Genomic DNA, 17,642 nt, shown 5'->3' with positions numbered 1-17,642 from the left:
AGGTGCGTGTTGGCTACAGGCCGCGCATCTGTATGTGTACTGCATGAGTTTTTACGTAAGCTTGAGACGGGAGGGAAGTTTTGTCCCCCCGCAAGCTGATGACCTGTCATATTGAAGGTGCGTGTTGGCTACAGGCCGCGCATCTGTATGTGTACTGCATGAGTTTTTACGTAAGCTTGAGACGGGAGGGAAGTTTTGTCCCCCCGCCGCAAGCTGATGACCTGTCATATTGAAGGTGCGTGTTGGCTACAAATGGAATGACTGTTTGTCTCAACTTTATCAGGTGGAAGTTTGTAGCTCCCCCGCAGACGCGAATGGAAGAGTTTGTCTCTCAAGCTCGTTTATCGGGTAGAAGTTGAACTTGTAGTTTCCCTGATCCTCACCGACACAAAGTCCGTCTTCAAATTCTGTATCGGGCAGACGTTGTGGCTTGCCTGCCGACACCAACGGGAAAAATCTGGCTTTCTTGATTGGGTCTCAGTTGTGGCTTCCCCGCCAACATGAACGGAACTGTGTTTAAGTTGACCAGGTCCTTTTGATCATAACCAGGTACTGTGCGAACGTGGTAACAAGAACTAACAACACACTATTGTTAAAGTCAGTTCATGTCTTCCTACCCCTAACCTCTCCCTCCCTCTCGCTGATCCGTTCCGACTTCTGAGTTCGGTCAGAGTGAGGTGGGCGTCCATGAATGCATGGTTATGTAACATTACACGTTTTTGATTTGCGGATGTAGAGCATATTTATCCCATGTGTTGACAAATACACAGACCATCTGAATTCTTAAGACACGCTAAGTCAACAAACTGGGAATTGTGCAACATGATTGATTAGCCTGTCAAACACATCTGGTTATGACTAAGAGGTCCAGGACAGAACAAAGGGACACATAATAAGAAACAGAACAGCCAGACATTAAGGAGACTACGAATATCGTAATAAAGAAATATGTGTGACGTCAATGAATGTGACACCTAGGCCGGGCAGAGTTCCCGCAGGTGGAGAGATATGTGAGTTCAATGTATGTGGTACCTGGGCCGGGCAGAGTCCCCGCAGGTGGGAAAAAAACAAAGAACAGCTGAACGGTTGTGTAAAGGGTGAGCAGAGACTGAACACAGCACACTGAAAGTGACAATCTGTGACTTATCCAGAATGTTTGGCCGTGCAAGTGTTACCATGAACTTGGAGTGAAATATAGGCGGGCAGAGATTTCCGGGCGTGGACCGTGAATAATACATGACAAGTGCTTTTGACGGGCAGAGGTGATGGACCGGAAACATTTTGGGTAGTTTCTTCTTTCTGAGAGCGAGGGTCTGACTAGATGGGTGATCAAAAAGTTGATCTACAGCAAACGCCGTTCGTAAACAGGACAAAAGTACTCAATCACACTTTGTATGACATATAAAGTAAGTGATACATACTGGTGGATGTACCAGCGGCTGAGCGGAGTGAGTGCCTACGTTTGATGTTTTTGAAAAAAATGCGATAGTCTCTTAACGTACATGCAGAGACCGAGGTTACGTAACAGGTCGTCCACTATCATATAGCCGGCTGTTGTGGATCATGCACTGCGTGCCAACGAACCTGGTGCATTACGGGGAAGGGCTGTACCCGATGATAATACAAACTCCAGACACAGCAGAACAGTCCCCGGATCGTCTGGGACACATCCAATGTTATGTACAGTCACTTACTAGAGTTGACATCGTTGTTTGTATGTTCTCCCACCAGGGGCAGGTAATGATGATAATGTCACGTAACCCCCCAGCAAACAGACAGCATTTGGATGGCAATGACAAGTTTCAAACAGACATACAGTAGAACACTTCATGATTGATTGACTACTAGTATTCGACGGGGGAGAACATGGGGAGCTTACATTATACCAACATGCGGGGTTTACACAAGTATCTTGGTGTGTGACAGTGCGACATGTACGTTATGTGTGACAGCAATGAGCAAGGGTTTTCATCCCCATACCAATATACCGACCAAGCGCACAAGACAGAGAATTAAAGTTTACACATTTCTGGGTGCATATCACCATTAACAGGCATTACAGGATGAGAGCACCTTACCAATAAGTTAACAACTGGATGGCAGCTACGAACAGCTGCATGATACCCCTGTGCGGGATTTTAAAACTGTCTGCGATTTTAAGAGTAGACCGATACTCGCTGCTCACAGAAACTGGTTCTTAACATCAGCGAGTATTTGTGATCTTTTGAGACCGCAGGGCTTTGAGTTGTCGAGCGAGTAGTGACTGACTTATTGACAATTGGTTACAAATTACAAAATGTAGATGACGTACGACGCTTGAGTTTCGCCCGCGAGGCTCACCATTGGTTTTCAAATATAATAGAGTGTTTTGACCCAGCGAGTAATTTTCGACATTGTAACTCCAAGAGTATGTGGGCTGAACCTTGCTCAAATATGACAGGGACGGTCTTCGGGCGATGAATGCGCGCGAGCCTTTGTCAACCTAAACTTCGGCCGACCTTCCAGCGATCGCGAAGCATACCCGAAGGATCGTTGACAATGTGACGGGTACAACGCCAGGAGCACCGAACTGACAGTTCCAGGGACTGAGTGCACGCGCACTGACTCTGGTGTGCACGTTCGTGATGTGTGTGTGTCAAACGGCCATGCAGGAATTGCCAATCCCGCAAAGTAATAGATTACCCCCAAAGTTTCCCCATTATTTTCATGAATTCCATTCCACACGGAGTGTGGTGGAACAAGCAAGACAAACCTGGATCGAACGGTCGTATGGCATTTGAACCTCAGCGAAGGTATAAGCTGGTGCGACGGGAAAGAAGCAGAATTTCTCGTTACAAATGGTATTGTGTCACCTGAGAAAGGGGATCATTAGTGGTCTCAAATGACCCAGGTGGCAGCAACGAATTGCAGACAAGTAGCTATCAAGATATGGAATTCCCAGCATGGCCACGAGACACGTAGAAAAGTCAGTGCTCAGAACACTTCCATAAGAGATAAGAGCAGAGATTGCGGGGGCATGCATGGCGAAAGACTAGAGGGCAGCCTCAGGCCCAGTGATGAAGGCTTCTACTTACATCATATTGACAACTGGTAAAAATTGTGTTGATCTACTTTGGGTATGGCATAGCTTTAAAAAAAAAAAAAAACCTATTGATTGCTGTCACCGAGCTGTCATGCAAGGAAGACAACTGCGGAGACGGACATTGTCTCTCGACCACAGTCAAATTCGCCACAACAGCCCCGCTCTGCCTGTGTTGTCCACTGTCGTGACAAGACACACACGGAGGTACCTGGTAGGGTGATTTACGGCCTCACACGCTGGGTAATGAGTTTGCCGGGGTGGACACTAATAAGCAGGTCAGGTGTAGCGGTATTTTGACCGGGAACTTGGGGACAACATAGTGGCTGAGTTGGCCAAATTAAGCCCTGCGACGCTGACATGGTCATTATTATTATTAAAGTGACAAAATCGGCATGGATACACGCCTTACGAAAACACTGCAAGGTAACTACTAGTAAAGCAGCCAAAGGCGAACGTTGAGCCAATGTGGTACAGTTCAGAGATGTTGAAAGAGACAGAAGGAAGTATGGACATGCCAGTCCATAACATTCCATGACATAACAATCCTTGCTCAACAACCTGTTACATGTTTTTTTTGCCAGCGGACAGAACAGCGGACAGGGTACATCTAGGTATCATGGGTTCACCACTGTGAGCGTATACTTCCGGTAGTATTTATCTGCAATCACCAGTCACACAAGCGACTGAATCTTCTTTGAGTCCGCAGTTGTGGACAGGGGGACCCCTGCATTTTCCCATAAGAGTATAACCATTTCCAAAGGGGAAATGAAATCCCTAGTACTTTCTGAAGTGGCTTACAGCACGGCACGTGCCTAACAGAATTTCCAGGGTGTCATATGAGTACCGCCAGGAAACGGAATGTGACCCGCCACTAGGGGGCCAGCCTGATCCACAGGGACCTGGGAGGAGCCAGCCCGACCGGGTCCACGTCTGATGCTGCTTTTGGCCGGGCAGGATTTGACACACATGATGGACCGACGTCATCGCTGCCTGAGATGCTGAGGAAACAACACAGGTCATCAGAGATGCTCATCAGAACGGTATCAAGACACATTACACACTAGGTAAGAATACCCGTCCGGTAGAACTTGGGACACCACTCGGCACATGTAGACAGAAGAGACAGAAGAAACAACCCAAGGGATAACGTGTAGGTATACGCCCATGTACACGTCTGACGTGTTGGGTACCTGGGCTGGATCAGCGAGAGGTGAGGGAGAGTAAAAGTGAACGGGGTAGGAAGACAGATAGAAGGGAGAGGAGTAAATATTGTAAGTATTGGAGGAAAGGGGAATAAAGAATGAGGTTTGGAAGCGATAGATAGGGTTGTAGGGTGGAGGCCCGTATTACCAGCCATATCTCAACCTGAACAGAAAGCTATAGTGACGCGGGATTGACTACTATCCCGAGTCCACTATAGCATTGTGGGATGGGTTGAGAGATAACACCCCCCACATGTCATTCTGGGGCACGGGGCAGGGATAGGAAAGGTGAGCCATAGTGCGATATAAGGGGTTAGGGCTACAATTGGAGGAAGTTGGAAAAAAAAAAAAGAAAAAAAAAAAAGAAGAGGAAAGCCCGGCGTTAGGTAAATCCAGTCAACAGTAGACTTAGTAGGGCTGATAATTTCTGGACAGCCAACAATGGCTAATGGATATGGATACTGTGGATAGGTATAGAAACAGTCTCAATAGATTGCTCCGTTGCAGTGTCTGTGAATAGCATGCTATAGCCAATACAACTGGACGTGGTATACGTTGTGTTTATTGGCCGATAGTCCGACCTTCGCATAGCGGGTACTTGGTATGAAGCTCTCTGTGTAGAAACCTGAATAGCAAGATGTGTGTTGTATATATAATATGTGGTAGTGAGGTGATCAGCTGCACTCTAGGAGTGAATCATGAATCGCCGACAGCGCTTAGCATTTGAATGGGAGCGGGAAAGATGCAATTGGTTAACGGTAGTTAGCCACGCTTTAAGCTTAGGTGAAAAGGAAAACACAAAACAAAACCGAGAATGCGGATCCTTAAGTCGGCAGATGACATCCGCGCGTACCACTTTGCTCCTGTTCAGGCCTCGGCCTAGGGCCCATATTACCAGCCATATCTCAACCTGAACAGAAAGCTATAGTGACGCGGGATTGACTACTGTCCCTGGTGCTGAAAACACTTTCCCTGTCCCTGGTGCTAAACACTTTCCCTGTCCCTGGTGCTAAAACACTTTCCCTGTCCCTGGTGCTGAAAACACTTTCCCTGTCCCTGGTGCTGAAAACACTTTCCCTGTCCCTGGTGCTAAAACACTTTCCCTGTCATTGGTACTGAAAACACTTTCCCTGTCCCTGGTGCTGAAAACACTTTCCCTGTCCCTGGTGCTAAAACACTTTCCCTGTCCCTGGTGCTGAAAACACTTTCCCTGTCCCTGGTGATGAAAGCACTTTCCCTGTCCCTGGTACTGAAAACACTTTCCCTGTCCCTAGTACTGAAATCACTTTCCCTGTCTTTAGTTCTGAAAACACTTTCCCTGTCCCTGGTGCTAAAACACTTTCCCTGTCCCTGGTGCTAAAACACTTTCCCTGTCCCTGGTGCTGAAAACACTTTCCCTGTCCCTGGTACTGAAAACACTTTCCCTGTCCCTAGCACTGAAATCACTTTCCCTGTCTTTAGTTCTGAAAACACTTTCCCTGTCCCTGGTACTGAAAACACTTTCCCTGTCCCTGGTACTGAAAACACTTTCACTGTCCACTAGTGTTAAGCTCTCTGTTGCTTGTTGTATCCATTTACTATTGTGTCTGCCTGTAGCATCCTTGTAAAGTCACTAGAAGCTGGCTTCCAACTGGCTGTCTGGAGTTTCCCTCACTGTATTGTGACTATTATATCACTTCTGCAAACTCAGAACCACTGCAAACACTTCATTTTCTCTCCAATGTGAAGTTAAATCCCCACAAACTGAAATGCATTTACAGTAGTTCAGTCCTTGGTACTGAACAACTGTCCAGTTACAGTCTATTGCATTATATGGTATTCATTAAGGTTCACCACTTATCTAGGCATTACTCTATACTGTAAAGCATCCTACCGTGGTGCAAGATTTGCTGCAATGTGGTACAAATTACTTAGCATTGTCGTATAGGCTTGCTGGAATAAATCTGTTTTCAGCATTAAAGCTCTCTGAGTCCTCTGCATACATTTGTACATGTACCACACCCTACATGAGTACTGTACATATAATGCACATCTCAGCATTAACCCACAGGCCATATAACACCCTGGGGAACTATTCAAAAAGTCACAGGATCAAACAGCACTCAACCTCGATGAGGCTTACCGTCCTTAGGAAAATGAGCGTGGAAATCTGTCATTAATGGTCAAATCTATATTAGAATACAGCAGGTGATGTTGGTAAGGCCAAGGAAAAAATGCTGATTGTGCTTCTGATTGTGGCCCTGAAAAAATTAGGGTCAGTAGGTAGGGACTATTTGTATTTCTCTATTTGACAAACAGTGTTTCATAGATATTATGACATGACACAGTTCATTCTTGTTTTTCTCACCACTTGCCTACTGATTTCCAAACGAAGGTCCACAAAGTAATGACTGCAATGACATGAAATTTGGTGTGAAACAAAAGGTTTCATTACACTAATATTTGTGCCCCGAAAATGGAGCACCCAATTTCTGGGTTAGGCTGATAACTTATTGATCGCCTCGCAAATACGTCAACTATGGTTTAAAACACTCACCTACAAAATTCTTCATTTTACAGAAAAAGATGTTATCTCCAATCAGATGTTGCTGGAATTTAAATTCAATACGCTTTTTAACCGCCATCTTTTTGGTCAGAAAGGGCCTATCACAATCACAGGAGAAGGTTTGCTAGGAAAACATATTAACCTCAACCAACATCTGCTTGGAGCTGTACATTTATACATACATACATACATTTATACATACATAACATACATACATCATACAGTGTAGGGCAAGTCAGCCATTAAAGGGTGTGTCCTACCCTACCCTAACAGAGATGGAACCTTCCCATGTCAGACGCCAAATACGTGATGGTACAGATTGATGGTGTGCCTTGCTGACCACAAATTAACGGAACCGTCTCGTGTGAGAAATTAAACCACAACCTTCGACAAGGAGACTTTAGTGTGCACATGTAAAGTACATGTACATACTGTACTGTGGAATTCCTTATCCTATCCCCTAAGGGGAGGGGGGAGGGAGAAAAATATACATTTACCTTTGCCAGAAGGTTATGTTTTCAGTAATGTCTGTGTGTGTGTGTCTGTTAACACGATAGTTCGAGAGTGCCGAAGTATCTTGTATATAAATTATAATTTGATATTTGGTATGTGTGTAGGTCTTGATGGGGACCTTCTGGAGAGTTGTTTTGTTCTGATTTCTCGCATTCTGGACAAGCTATGGTCACAACATGTCTAAAGTAGACTATGGATAAAACACTGTGTGAGGATCCTGGGAAAATTCTACTTCCTGTCACCTTTGACCCAACTTCCTGTTAATGTTAGCAACATGCTTAGCATTCAAAGTTCAATCAGGGAACTGCAGACACAGATGACTACAAACAAACGAACACAACACAACTGATTACAGTACCTTCCTTTTCACAGAGGTACCAGATATATACAGAAATTGATGATGTCTAGAAATGATTTTGACATTGCGGACAGACCCCTAGACAGGGAGGAAATAACCCCAGGCTTGGTTAAGCGCTTATCAGGGTACTGGGTGGGGCGGACAAAAATCAATGCCATAAAACTGTACAGTCAGCTCCACAATGCATCTGCAATTCATACTAAATACAATGTTCTATCTGTGGCCTTTTTATTATCTATTTATTGCTTAGAGTATTACTCTCAGGCCACCATGACTTTGACCAGGGCTCGAAACTATGTTTGGGAAATTAAAGTCTGCGGGGAAAAAATCGGAGTACACAACAGAAAAGCTGAATGTCAGGAAAACTGTACACAAACACGGGGGCAAAAGTAGTTACATGTAGCTGCAATTTTAGCTGCTACAGACTCTTAACATTGCTATACTATAGAATACCAACATCACTGCTTGTATTTGACCTTTTGTGTCGGATTTTCCAATCCTATGTCATTTTTTATAAATCAAAGAAATCAGTCTGCAAACTGAATACAAAATGTGGAAATGTTAGCTAATATTAGCTATAGCTAATATCTCAATTCCACCCTGCATTATTTTTGATTTTTCCAATATTTTGTCGTATAATTTCATTACAAATTGCAGTCAGCAAACTGAATACAAAATATGGTCCACTGCTTATTTCTCTATATGTACCATCAAATGCCAATGTCAAGCTTCTATTTTTTCTGCACCGTGCCTGTGCCGTTTATATTCAATATTTTCTTATTTTGATTGCAAAATTGTAGTCGGCAACTCTATTACATGAACAAATCTAATTTCAGGTCCTGCAAGCCAGTGGAAACATGATTTGACCCTCCCCAAATGATGGGGATCTCTAGAAGCGGAGCCAGGCTATCTCTGCTTGGCATCACGAAAATAGAATAATTTGCAACACAAATTGACTTCAGCCTGTGTTCTGCTGTCAACAAATATTACATACAAACATCAATACCCATTTAACCTACAAGAGCTACCGTGGGAAAATATACACAGCTATCGTTTCAAACGAAAACTTGTAGCTGTTACCACCACGTACCTTAATCCGCATGATTTTGTCCGTCGACATGTGTGCGGTATCGGTGAATAAACCACACGCCGTTCCTTATATACGTGTGTGAGTGTATGATACGCCCCCTGTTATTGCTTTTCTAAGAATACGCCAGAGTGACTCACTCGCGGGAAAACGCTTAATATTCATCGTGGCCCCCTGCCCTGTGATGTTGATTGCGAACGCGTCTGCGTCTCTGACGCTAAAACGTTATTGGGATAATGGCTCATCCCGTGCAACTGAAGTCCGTGCAACGTTTCAACAAAATTGATATTTAATTCAATCAGTGAAATCCACATGCAGCTAGGGCATCAACGATAAAAAGAATTTGACTTCTCAGAATGAAATGATTGAAAGAAAATCGTGAGGACAGTTTTCGATATTGGAAAAGATGTATTGCTGATCGATACTCCAATCAACTTGGACCTCCGCGTTGGGCTTTAGAAGGGTAACAGATGGGAATATGGCTGAATGAGTTTACTGACATGGGTGCCATATTTAATCATGGGACAGTTCCTGAAGTGCCATCTTTCAACAACCAAAGTCACATTGTTAACTACAACAAGGGAGAGTTCCTGATGTACCACCTCTCAAAACAACCGAAGTCGCATTGTTAACTTCAACAAAGGGACAGTTCCCGATGCACCATCTCTCAACAGCTAAAGTCACATTGTTAACTACAACAAAGGGACAGTTCCTGATGCACCATCTTACAACAACCAAAGTCGTATTGTTAACTACAAAAAAGGGACAGTTCCTGATGATGTATAACCAAAGTCATATTGCTAATCAAGACAAATAGAAAGTTCCTGATGTGTAATCTTTCAATGACATGTAGTACTGTATTACCAGCGGGGAAACTATAAGTACTACGACTGGCGGTTATGTTATTGGCATAGGATAGAGAGGTCACAGGTCAATTGCTGATGTTCCTGGCTAGATGTTATTCTCTTGGGAACAGGGAAAGGCACTTTATGTATGACTTTCCTCACTCCAACCAGGCAGGTGTAAAAACAGTTACTGTACCTGATTTTAGTTGGGCTCTGCCTACCAATACTGTGCCCTTGACACAGTGGATAACAATCCACTACCTCTATAGCCTCAAAAAGACTTTGAGACCTTTACCTTTTTGTTTTTTCAAGAATCCTGGACTGCACTAAGAATTGCAACTTAATTCACAAGAAACAAACTAAAAATATGTGTATTTGCAGGCAAATATTTAATGTTTACTTTCATATGGTCTAGCTATGGTCTCATCTGTTTATTGTTACTCAAACACATTCATAAGTTGTTGAGCAGCCTCCAGCTCTGTCCTGCCACTTGCTATATTATGTAATTGAACACCATGTTGACATGGTCTCTGTTCCTTAACCAATGATAGCCATATCTTATCCAGGTCATTGACCTTTTGTTTCCCTTCTGCGAAGGTAAACATGACAAACAAATAAACAAACAAGTAAACAAAGAAAGCAGTACTGACCGGTTCTGTGATGGGTAGTACGTCTATCCTGCTGGTGAGACTCTGTAGTTTGGTGTAGTACAGCTCCTTCTCCCTCTCTTCTACCTCTATCTCCTGTAGCAACCGAGCTCTGCAAATATGGAGGGAAAAGATGTTGTTAGCAAAAATGGACACCCTTACAATATATATACATAAAAGAGTCCCGTATTTGCACATTTGCAAATTGTACAAAAAATATTGCTATTTTTATGTGATAATAATTTGTTGATTATGGAAAGAAGGAAAAACAGACAGTGTTTATTTGGTACTAACAGAAATTGACAAAAATACTACACACATTATACTACTCCTGTTAATGTTATACAGTAACAGTGTACAGATGCAAAAATGTAGAAGCCCCTCTCCATATAGTATATACACAGACACAAACACACGCACAGAGACAGACACACACACACACACAGACACATACACACACTCACACAGACACACACACACACACACAGACACACACACAAAGTATACACATCCACATACAACATGTACATGTACATGAACACATACACATAATTTTGCTCTGGATTATGCAAAATTTGACCCAGATCTATCTAATAACCTTACATATGGCAATATTAAACACCAGTACACCAAATGACCCATACAACACTACAAGTACATACATGTAGGTTAGAAAAAATGAACATACAACTTAATTTGAAATGAACATTTTACAACCTTTGTAATACAGTAAACAGTCACATAGAGGCGACGACCTACTACATGACATTGTCTTAATAAGATATAGGACATAACAATATTGGATTCTTTTAGATTTACGTTAGTACTACATTTATTTGTAAAGAAATAATCACAAAATTGTGATATGAATATTTCACAATCAACATGACACAGATGTAGCCTTACCATGATAATGTACACTTGGACTAAATAATGGATCAGTCTCATTTACATTTTGTCATAAGTCGATGCCCTAAAAGCATTAAGCATTCCACACATATACAAACGTACCCCTGTGACAATGACCTTCAATAACCACCAAATGACATGGACACAACCCTACTGAATATACGTAACCTTTTCTCCTCTACAAACCTTGCCCTACCCAGTCTGTAAGTGAGCCCACACTCCCTGCCTAGTTGTCAGGCATACATCCCACCTCCATGTATTGTCAGGACCAGTGAAAGCTACGCCTGCTTGTGCATACTAATGAGGCATACACGGGGCAATCTGGCCGTCGACAGACTGACTCCTGTACTGTATTGATTCTGGCGTGTTCCTTATAAGTTATATGCCAGCGTGGAAGCAAAGAGCGACCTTCATGACATTACCATAACTGTACAATGTTATTAAGTACTGTAGAGATTATGAGGGGCAGGGGATTTAGTTTAATATAATTATCCTTGTCCTTATATCATGTACTATTCCTTATAACTTGATTGTTTGGGGCCCGGCCACTCGCATTGTACAATCGCCGTACAATCGCAAAGTAAGGAAAATGCTGGCATAGTTGTGCAGGTGTCCCATTTATTAATCTGTTTTGTTATTGAAAAGACAGTACTTGATGCTTGTCAGTGGTTGGTTCTGTCACAGCGTTCTTGACAATCCTGCAACATCAAAATGGCATGACAATCTGATATTGATAATTATTACCATTGACAAAAAGGCTGTGTTTTGGGTAGCAGGGCTTTAATTGAGTTTGGTTGAACAGCATAATTCAGGAACCTATGGATGGATTGGTATGAAATTTGGTATATGTACAGTGGTCTTGACATATGGAAGACGTGACTAAATTTGACCCCCAGGCAACTTTCCTTAGTACTGCAGCAGGACTTCTGGTTCTTGTATCCCTTGTTTGGACATGTTAAACTTATAGTCACAACTTCGGTGTAGTTGGTAGCTTTTGTTCCTGAGTAGTATGTGACAAGTTTGGGCCTCCTAGTAGCTTTCTATAGAAGTGCAGGGGCATTCTAATTATGGATATGTTTACCACTACATTGCATTCAGAACTGGTCATGCAAAAACACGTACAAGTGAATATACAATGGGCCTTTTGATCATAAAATGATACATGTTCTTTATGCTATTATCAAAACCAGACACCTATGGCTTCCATTGTCATTTCAACACCAAAGAGTATGGTTATCAATAATTCCCCAATTCTCTATACAAAATGCTCATGAAATTTACCCACCTTACAGAAATGATGTGGTTCTGATGGTATCTATATGTACATCTGTGTTGAACTTCATAATATAACTTCTCTTAATGGCATTGTTCCCTTGCATATCAGTTTAACTTTTTGGTATATGAAATATTAAGTAAGTCTGTGTAATGTGCATATGCATGTATATATATAAGGCAACACAAATGTAAATATTTGTTAAACTTTCAAAACATGAATTTTTCTTAAAACAAAATACATTTTCTCAAAAGTAATCCAAGCAAAGACAACTCTATGGCTGTCATACTGAAAGTACATTGTCTAAGGTTAAACAATTTTTATTCATTCAAGTTATTTAACATAACTGAACCCAAAATCCATTTGAAAATGTCAGACAACCAATATTCAGGAATAATTTGTTGTGGCCTTACACATTATACATACATGTATGTCAGTGAACTTGTGTGTAAAAGAAACCCAGGTGTCCACACCCAGTGGGGTTAGGGTGTGGCATGGCACATTTCTCAGAGTGAAGACAGCCGTGAGCGCACAATCTGTTCTGTGCCCTCGTTAATTATTCACGACAACCAAGTTCACGACCAATTTGATAATGGGACAATCTGTCGTCGGGCAGAGCTAGGGAAAATACTGTTTACCATCACCGTTTTGACAAAACACAGGCTTCAATGTATCAGTTTATCTAAGAATGCATAGTGGCCTTGTGGTTTTGGGTTCCAATCCCAAGCAAGTCCCAATCAAAAAGTCAGAGTCCTTCCCGTGACTGATGGCGCATAGGGCAGTGCCCATCTCCGTTTCAGTAGCCCTGGGCCACACAGCTTTGTGCAATCAATACAGCAGGGGGCTAGTCCTCTGGTAGTCACCAGGTGTATGTTCAACTTCCATTCTCTTAAACTGAATGCTGAGTGCTATGCAGAGAAAGCAGCATGTACCATTTTTAAAGTATGACTCGGCCAGGAAAAAAACTCACGACCTACCGAATGCAAGGTGAACACTCTATCGACTTGTGACACAAGAAGAATATGATTGCATACCATTACTTGAAGTATTGTCAGGAACAAAACAACTACAGATATGTGGCAGGTATGAAAAAAATGATGCTTTATTCTTTGAAACCTCCTTCATTTATGCCAGATCTTACATTAACTAATAACTTAGAGATCAGGCACAAATTCCTTGCATTAGACAGCCCTCTGATGCATGGAGTGTTGGTGGAGGGTAAATTTCTTCCTCAATATTTTACACCTCACTGCGGCAGAAAATAAGAAATTTTCTTAATGACTTGGAACCAAAGTGCTCAGAAAGCGATTACAGATATCGTTGGAATCACTCAATATGTGTAGAAAAATTATACTAAAATGGCAGAATCGAGAAATCTTAGTAGCTTAGAGACCTAGTAATACCTAAAATTACTGGCAATGTCACAAATTCCAACTAAATGTACATGCATCCTAACTAATCGAACGTTACAATGCTTTATATTAGTAAGAACTTCAATACAAAACCACGAAACTCACAATCAAAGAAACAGCATTTATCTCAAAGCATCATTCTTACCTTCAAAAACATGGAGGCAAAAAGTTGGGCAAATATATGCCAGAGAGGTGACAGAAAATGGAATTGACCCAAGTCGAGAGTTTTCCCTACCCTTTAAAATCTTATACATAATATTCCAATAGACAGGGATTATTCTAAAGTAAAACAAGATATAGAAAAAAAAAAAACCCACACATTTCACAGACGTATGAGATTCCGTAATCATTTTTCAATACTGCTAGCTTTTCTTTTCTCTCAATCAAAAATAGATTTTTATAATTACATAACCACTGAATAAACTTGTCCATGCCCTAACCTGCCCGTATCTATTAAACGTTGAAATATCGAAAATCTTTTGAACCAAACAACGCAGGTGGCTGGCAAGTGAACCATCCCCTGTATTTATCTCTATAAGTACATTAAAACTGTCACGCTCGCACAATGGCTTTATTGTTCCCTTTATTATAAGTCATTCAGTGCAAGACAAAAGCCTGGCATGAACTGTAGATCACTATGGACTGCTGAGAGGATTTGTAAAGATATTAACAGAGTAAAATTATAGCATATATATATACATGTATTAATAAATCATCGCATTCAGTATGGGAAGCTATGTGCATGTGCCTTCATGCAAACATGTTCTGATGTCTTCAGCTGTATGCTGTTAGTGATTTGAATGTTCAAAAATGTTTTTAAGTCATACACTGTACATTGGTAATGCCTTTAATAATCATGCCTTTTTATTTACCAACTTGCATGTACACGTACAAGACAATTTTAGCGGGGGGGGGGGAGAAATACATGGGAGGAGAATTTGAATGTACAGGGAAAAAGTAAGACAATAAGACTGGGAACGTTGTTTTTATTTATTGATCTTGTAGGGTAGTCCCTTTAGTCTGTTGTAAGACTTTGTCTCTTTGGGTCGGACTCAAAATTAATGGACCAAATCAAAATTTCATTGTTTGTTCCTTTATCACAGTTTAGTCATTTTGATATGCAGTTTAGACTGTTATTACTGCATGTATTTATAATTCAAGGATCCAAGCATTCTTTATCGCTGGAAACAGGAAGGAGAGATTCCACCCTTACCAAATTAGATTCTATTTGATGGATAGATATAATTATAGACAACACATTGATCAGGTTAGAAGAAAAACAGAAGGGAGAAGGGAGGTAATAAACTCTCTATTATCTTTTATAAAATCTATTTATCATATCTCCATAGTGCAGAAAAATACTGTAAGCCTAAACATTTTTGCGGCAGTTTTACCTTCACATTTTTGGTGGTGATCTTTTGACAGAGAATTTATGACACAAATAATATGTCTTTCTTGTCAACTGTAACAGAATTGTTTTAACCATAACATTTAAGGCAGTGCAAAATTTTTGCCTTTTTCCATGAAATAAAGCTAAATGAATGTAACGTTACAGTAACAAGAAAAAGAAGTAGAATACATGCCATAGTTCTGGATTCAAACAACTGAACCTGTTTATGGAAGTAAATACCTCAACTTCTATATATTATTTAATCAAGCATTTCTTGCTAATTTAGGAAAATACTTATGATATATATGTTTGTTAAAAAAATAGACACAACAACGTTTGGAATTTTTGAAACGTAAATCCTGTTCCAATCCCTTCCCTGAGTCCGTCCATATAAATGATGAGCACTTTGGTTTTGTTGATCCTCCTGTAGATAATGGACAACCTCATCATCCTCTACTCTCATCCACTTGGGGACAAGCCACTTTCAGTAATTCCCCAGCAGGATTAGGGGCAAACCATTTCATTTACAAAAGGGAGGGCAGAATTTCAGATTTTCAGCAAAATAAAAGTAAAAAGATTTTTCAATAAAATGCCCATGCAGTTTAAGAGCAAGCTGATAGGGGGTGAAAACTTGTGTCAATTGTTCCAAATTGAATGCACAATAGCTTTCAAAAATCATGGCCGTAGCTCATTCAGGCACAAGACATGAAAACCAGAAGTTCCGCTGTAGTACCATAACAAACTGCTGGGTGGCTCAAAATATTATCACTTTGAGCTCTCATACATTCTTACCTACATAAAATGAAATATAAAGTCCATCTACCAAGGTCTTCTGGAGTTATACTTATAGTCCCCCCACCCAAAAAAAAATATACACACACACATGCACACAAATACGCACAAACGCTCCCCCCAAACAAAATTGCTTAGCAAAGTTAACAAAATCTACCGCTACTATCATTTGCAGTATATACAAATTTACAATCTATGAACAAATTCAATACATCTGCCAGAAGGCCTTATGTTGATGCCCCATATTTCACAGAAATGGTTCAGCCCTTGCCACAGAAAATTGAAAGCTTTTACGATTGACATTCAAGGACACTTTACTTAGTACATGAGAGGTAATTTGGAATACACAAGATAAGTGAGTCAAGCAACTCTGTGGGGCGACTGCTACAGCTGCGTGGGTAATTTGGTGATTTAGAAACTAGTACTTCATTCAAATACTGGTGATTCAGTGTGAGAAACAACTACAAGAAGAAAGGGTAAAAAGAACTGCATGCAATTCACAGTGTAAAGACAGGAACAGTATACTGTACTAATAATTTGTACACCAACATTCTTCAGGTCTATTCACATTTCATTCATAATTATATCATCTTTTAATCCTAACATAAAATTTTACGAATCTTATCTAATATCATTCTCTATGACTAAAATCTACACTCTTCCTTTCCCTGGTTGCAAATGCAGGTGGCTTCTTAAAAAAAATACATCAAGAAGTAATTAACAATATACTATGTTATTTCTAGATACCAATTCACTTTGTTTCCCATTTGACATGGATGTATTGGAAACAAGATGCTTTGATGTTGTTACAAAGTGGCTTTGAAATTGGATCTTCAATTTAGCCAATTCTTATTCATGACCAACATGTACACATAAAAAGCACCACGGAGAAAATCAAAGAAATCTATGAATAATTCAAAGTAAGGAAATGAAACTGTTATTCTGATGATGACGTAAATGGAGTAACATTGAAAAGTTTTTGAGTGGCATCCGCCATTTTTTGCCATCACATGACCTTCAAAACAAATAAATCCATAAATAACTTTAAAAGTTTTTCTTCAGTAAAACATGTTGGTAAAGTAAAGGCAGGAAAAAATGTAATATATAATATATAGAGAGTATACCGGTATAAAGATTGAGCCTTTTTGGCAATGTATGATCTACGAATGACAACTGCAAATTTCATAATCAACTAATTAAAGATAATCACGCCTCCATGAAATTAAGATTTAATGTTTTCGTGAAATTTTGAAGCCTAGCCAATACAAAGGTCAGTCCATTTCCCTTCCTCCCTTTTATCAATCTCAGCTATTCCCCTCTCATAGCTTATGCCATAAGACTTCATTCCTCTAGAAAGCTGTCTATGGACTATACCACAATACTTTCAGGAAAGGGGTGTCAGTCTGTAATGCTGCAGTACCTAAAAATACTGCTAGGGGGCTAAAAGATTTCCGTATTTGCTAAGGACCTCAAAAACTACCCACATACTAAAATCCATAAAAATCTATCAAAAGGACCCTTGGGTTATATATTATGTAGGTGTGACACACACACACACACAACCAAAAAGAGTACTGCCACTGGATG

At 40.7% G+C, this 17,642-nt stretch overlaps 1 protein-coding gene across 5 annotated transcripts in view; it reads right to left on the bottom strand.

Annotated features, from left to right (window-relative positions):
* The window catches only part of LOC118411611 (adenomatous polyposis coli protein-like), an 83,676-nt gene that overhangs the window by 26,294 nt on the left and 39,740 nt on the right, over positions 1-17,642 (bottom strand). For all 5 annotated transcript variants that reach the window (XM_035814073.1, XM_035814074.1, XM_035814072.1 and 2 more), the window contains one exon: positions 10,283-10,391. In XM_035814073.1, the coding sequence (XP_035669966.1) occupies positions 10,283-10,391 (109 nt within the window). The remainder of the gene's footprint in view (positions 1-10,282; positions 10,392-17,642) is intronic.

The sequence above is a fragment of the Branchiostoma floridae genome, chromosome 3 (genome assembly GCF_000003815.2).
Source record: "Branchiostoma floridae strain S238N-H82 chromosome 3, Bfl_VNyyK, whole genome shotgun sequence".
Classification (NCBI taxonomy): Eukaryota; Metazoa; Chordata; class Leptocardii; order Amphioxiformes; family Branchiostomatidae; genus Branchiostoma; species Branchiostoma floridae.
The sequence above is the reverse complement of the archived record's forward strand: the minus strand, read 5'-3'. Positions and strand labels throughout refer to the sequence as shown.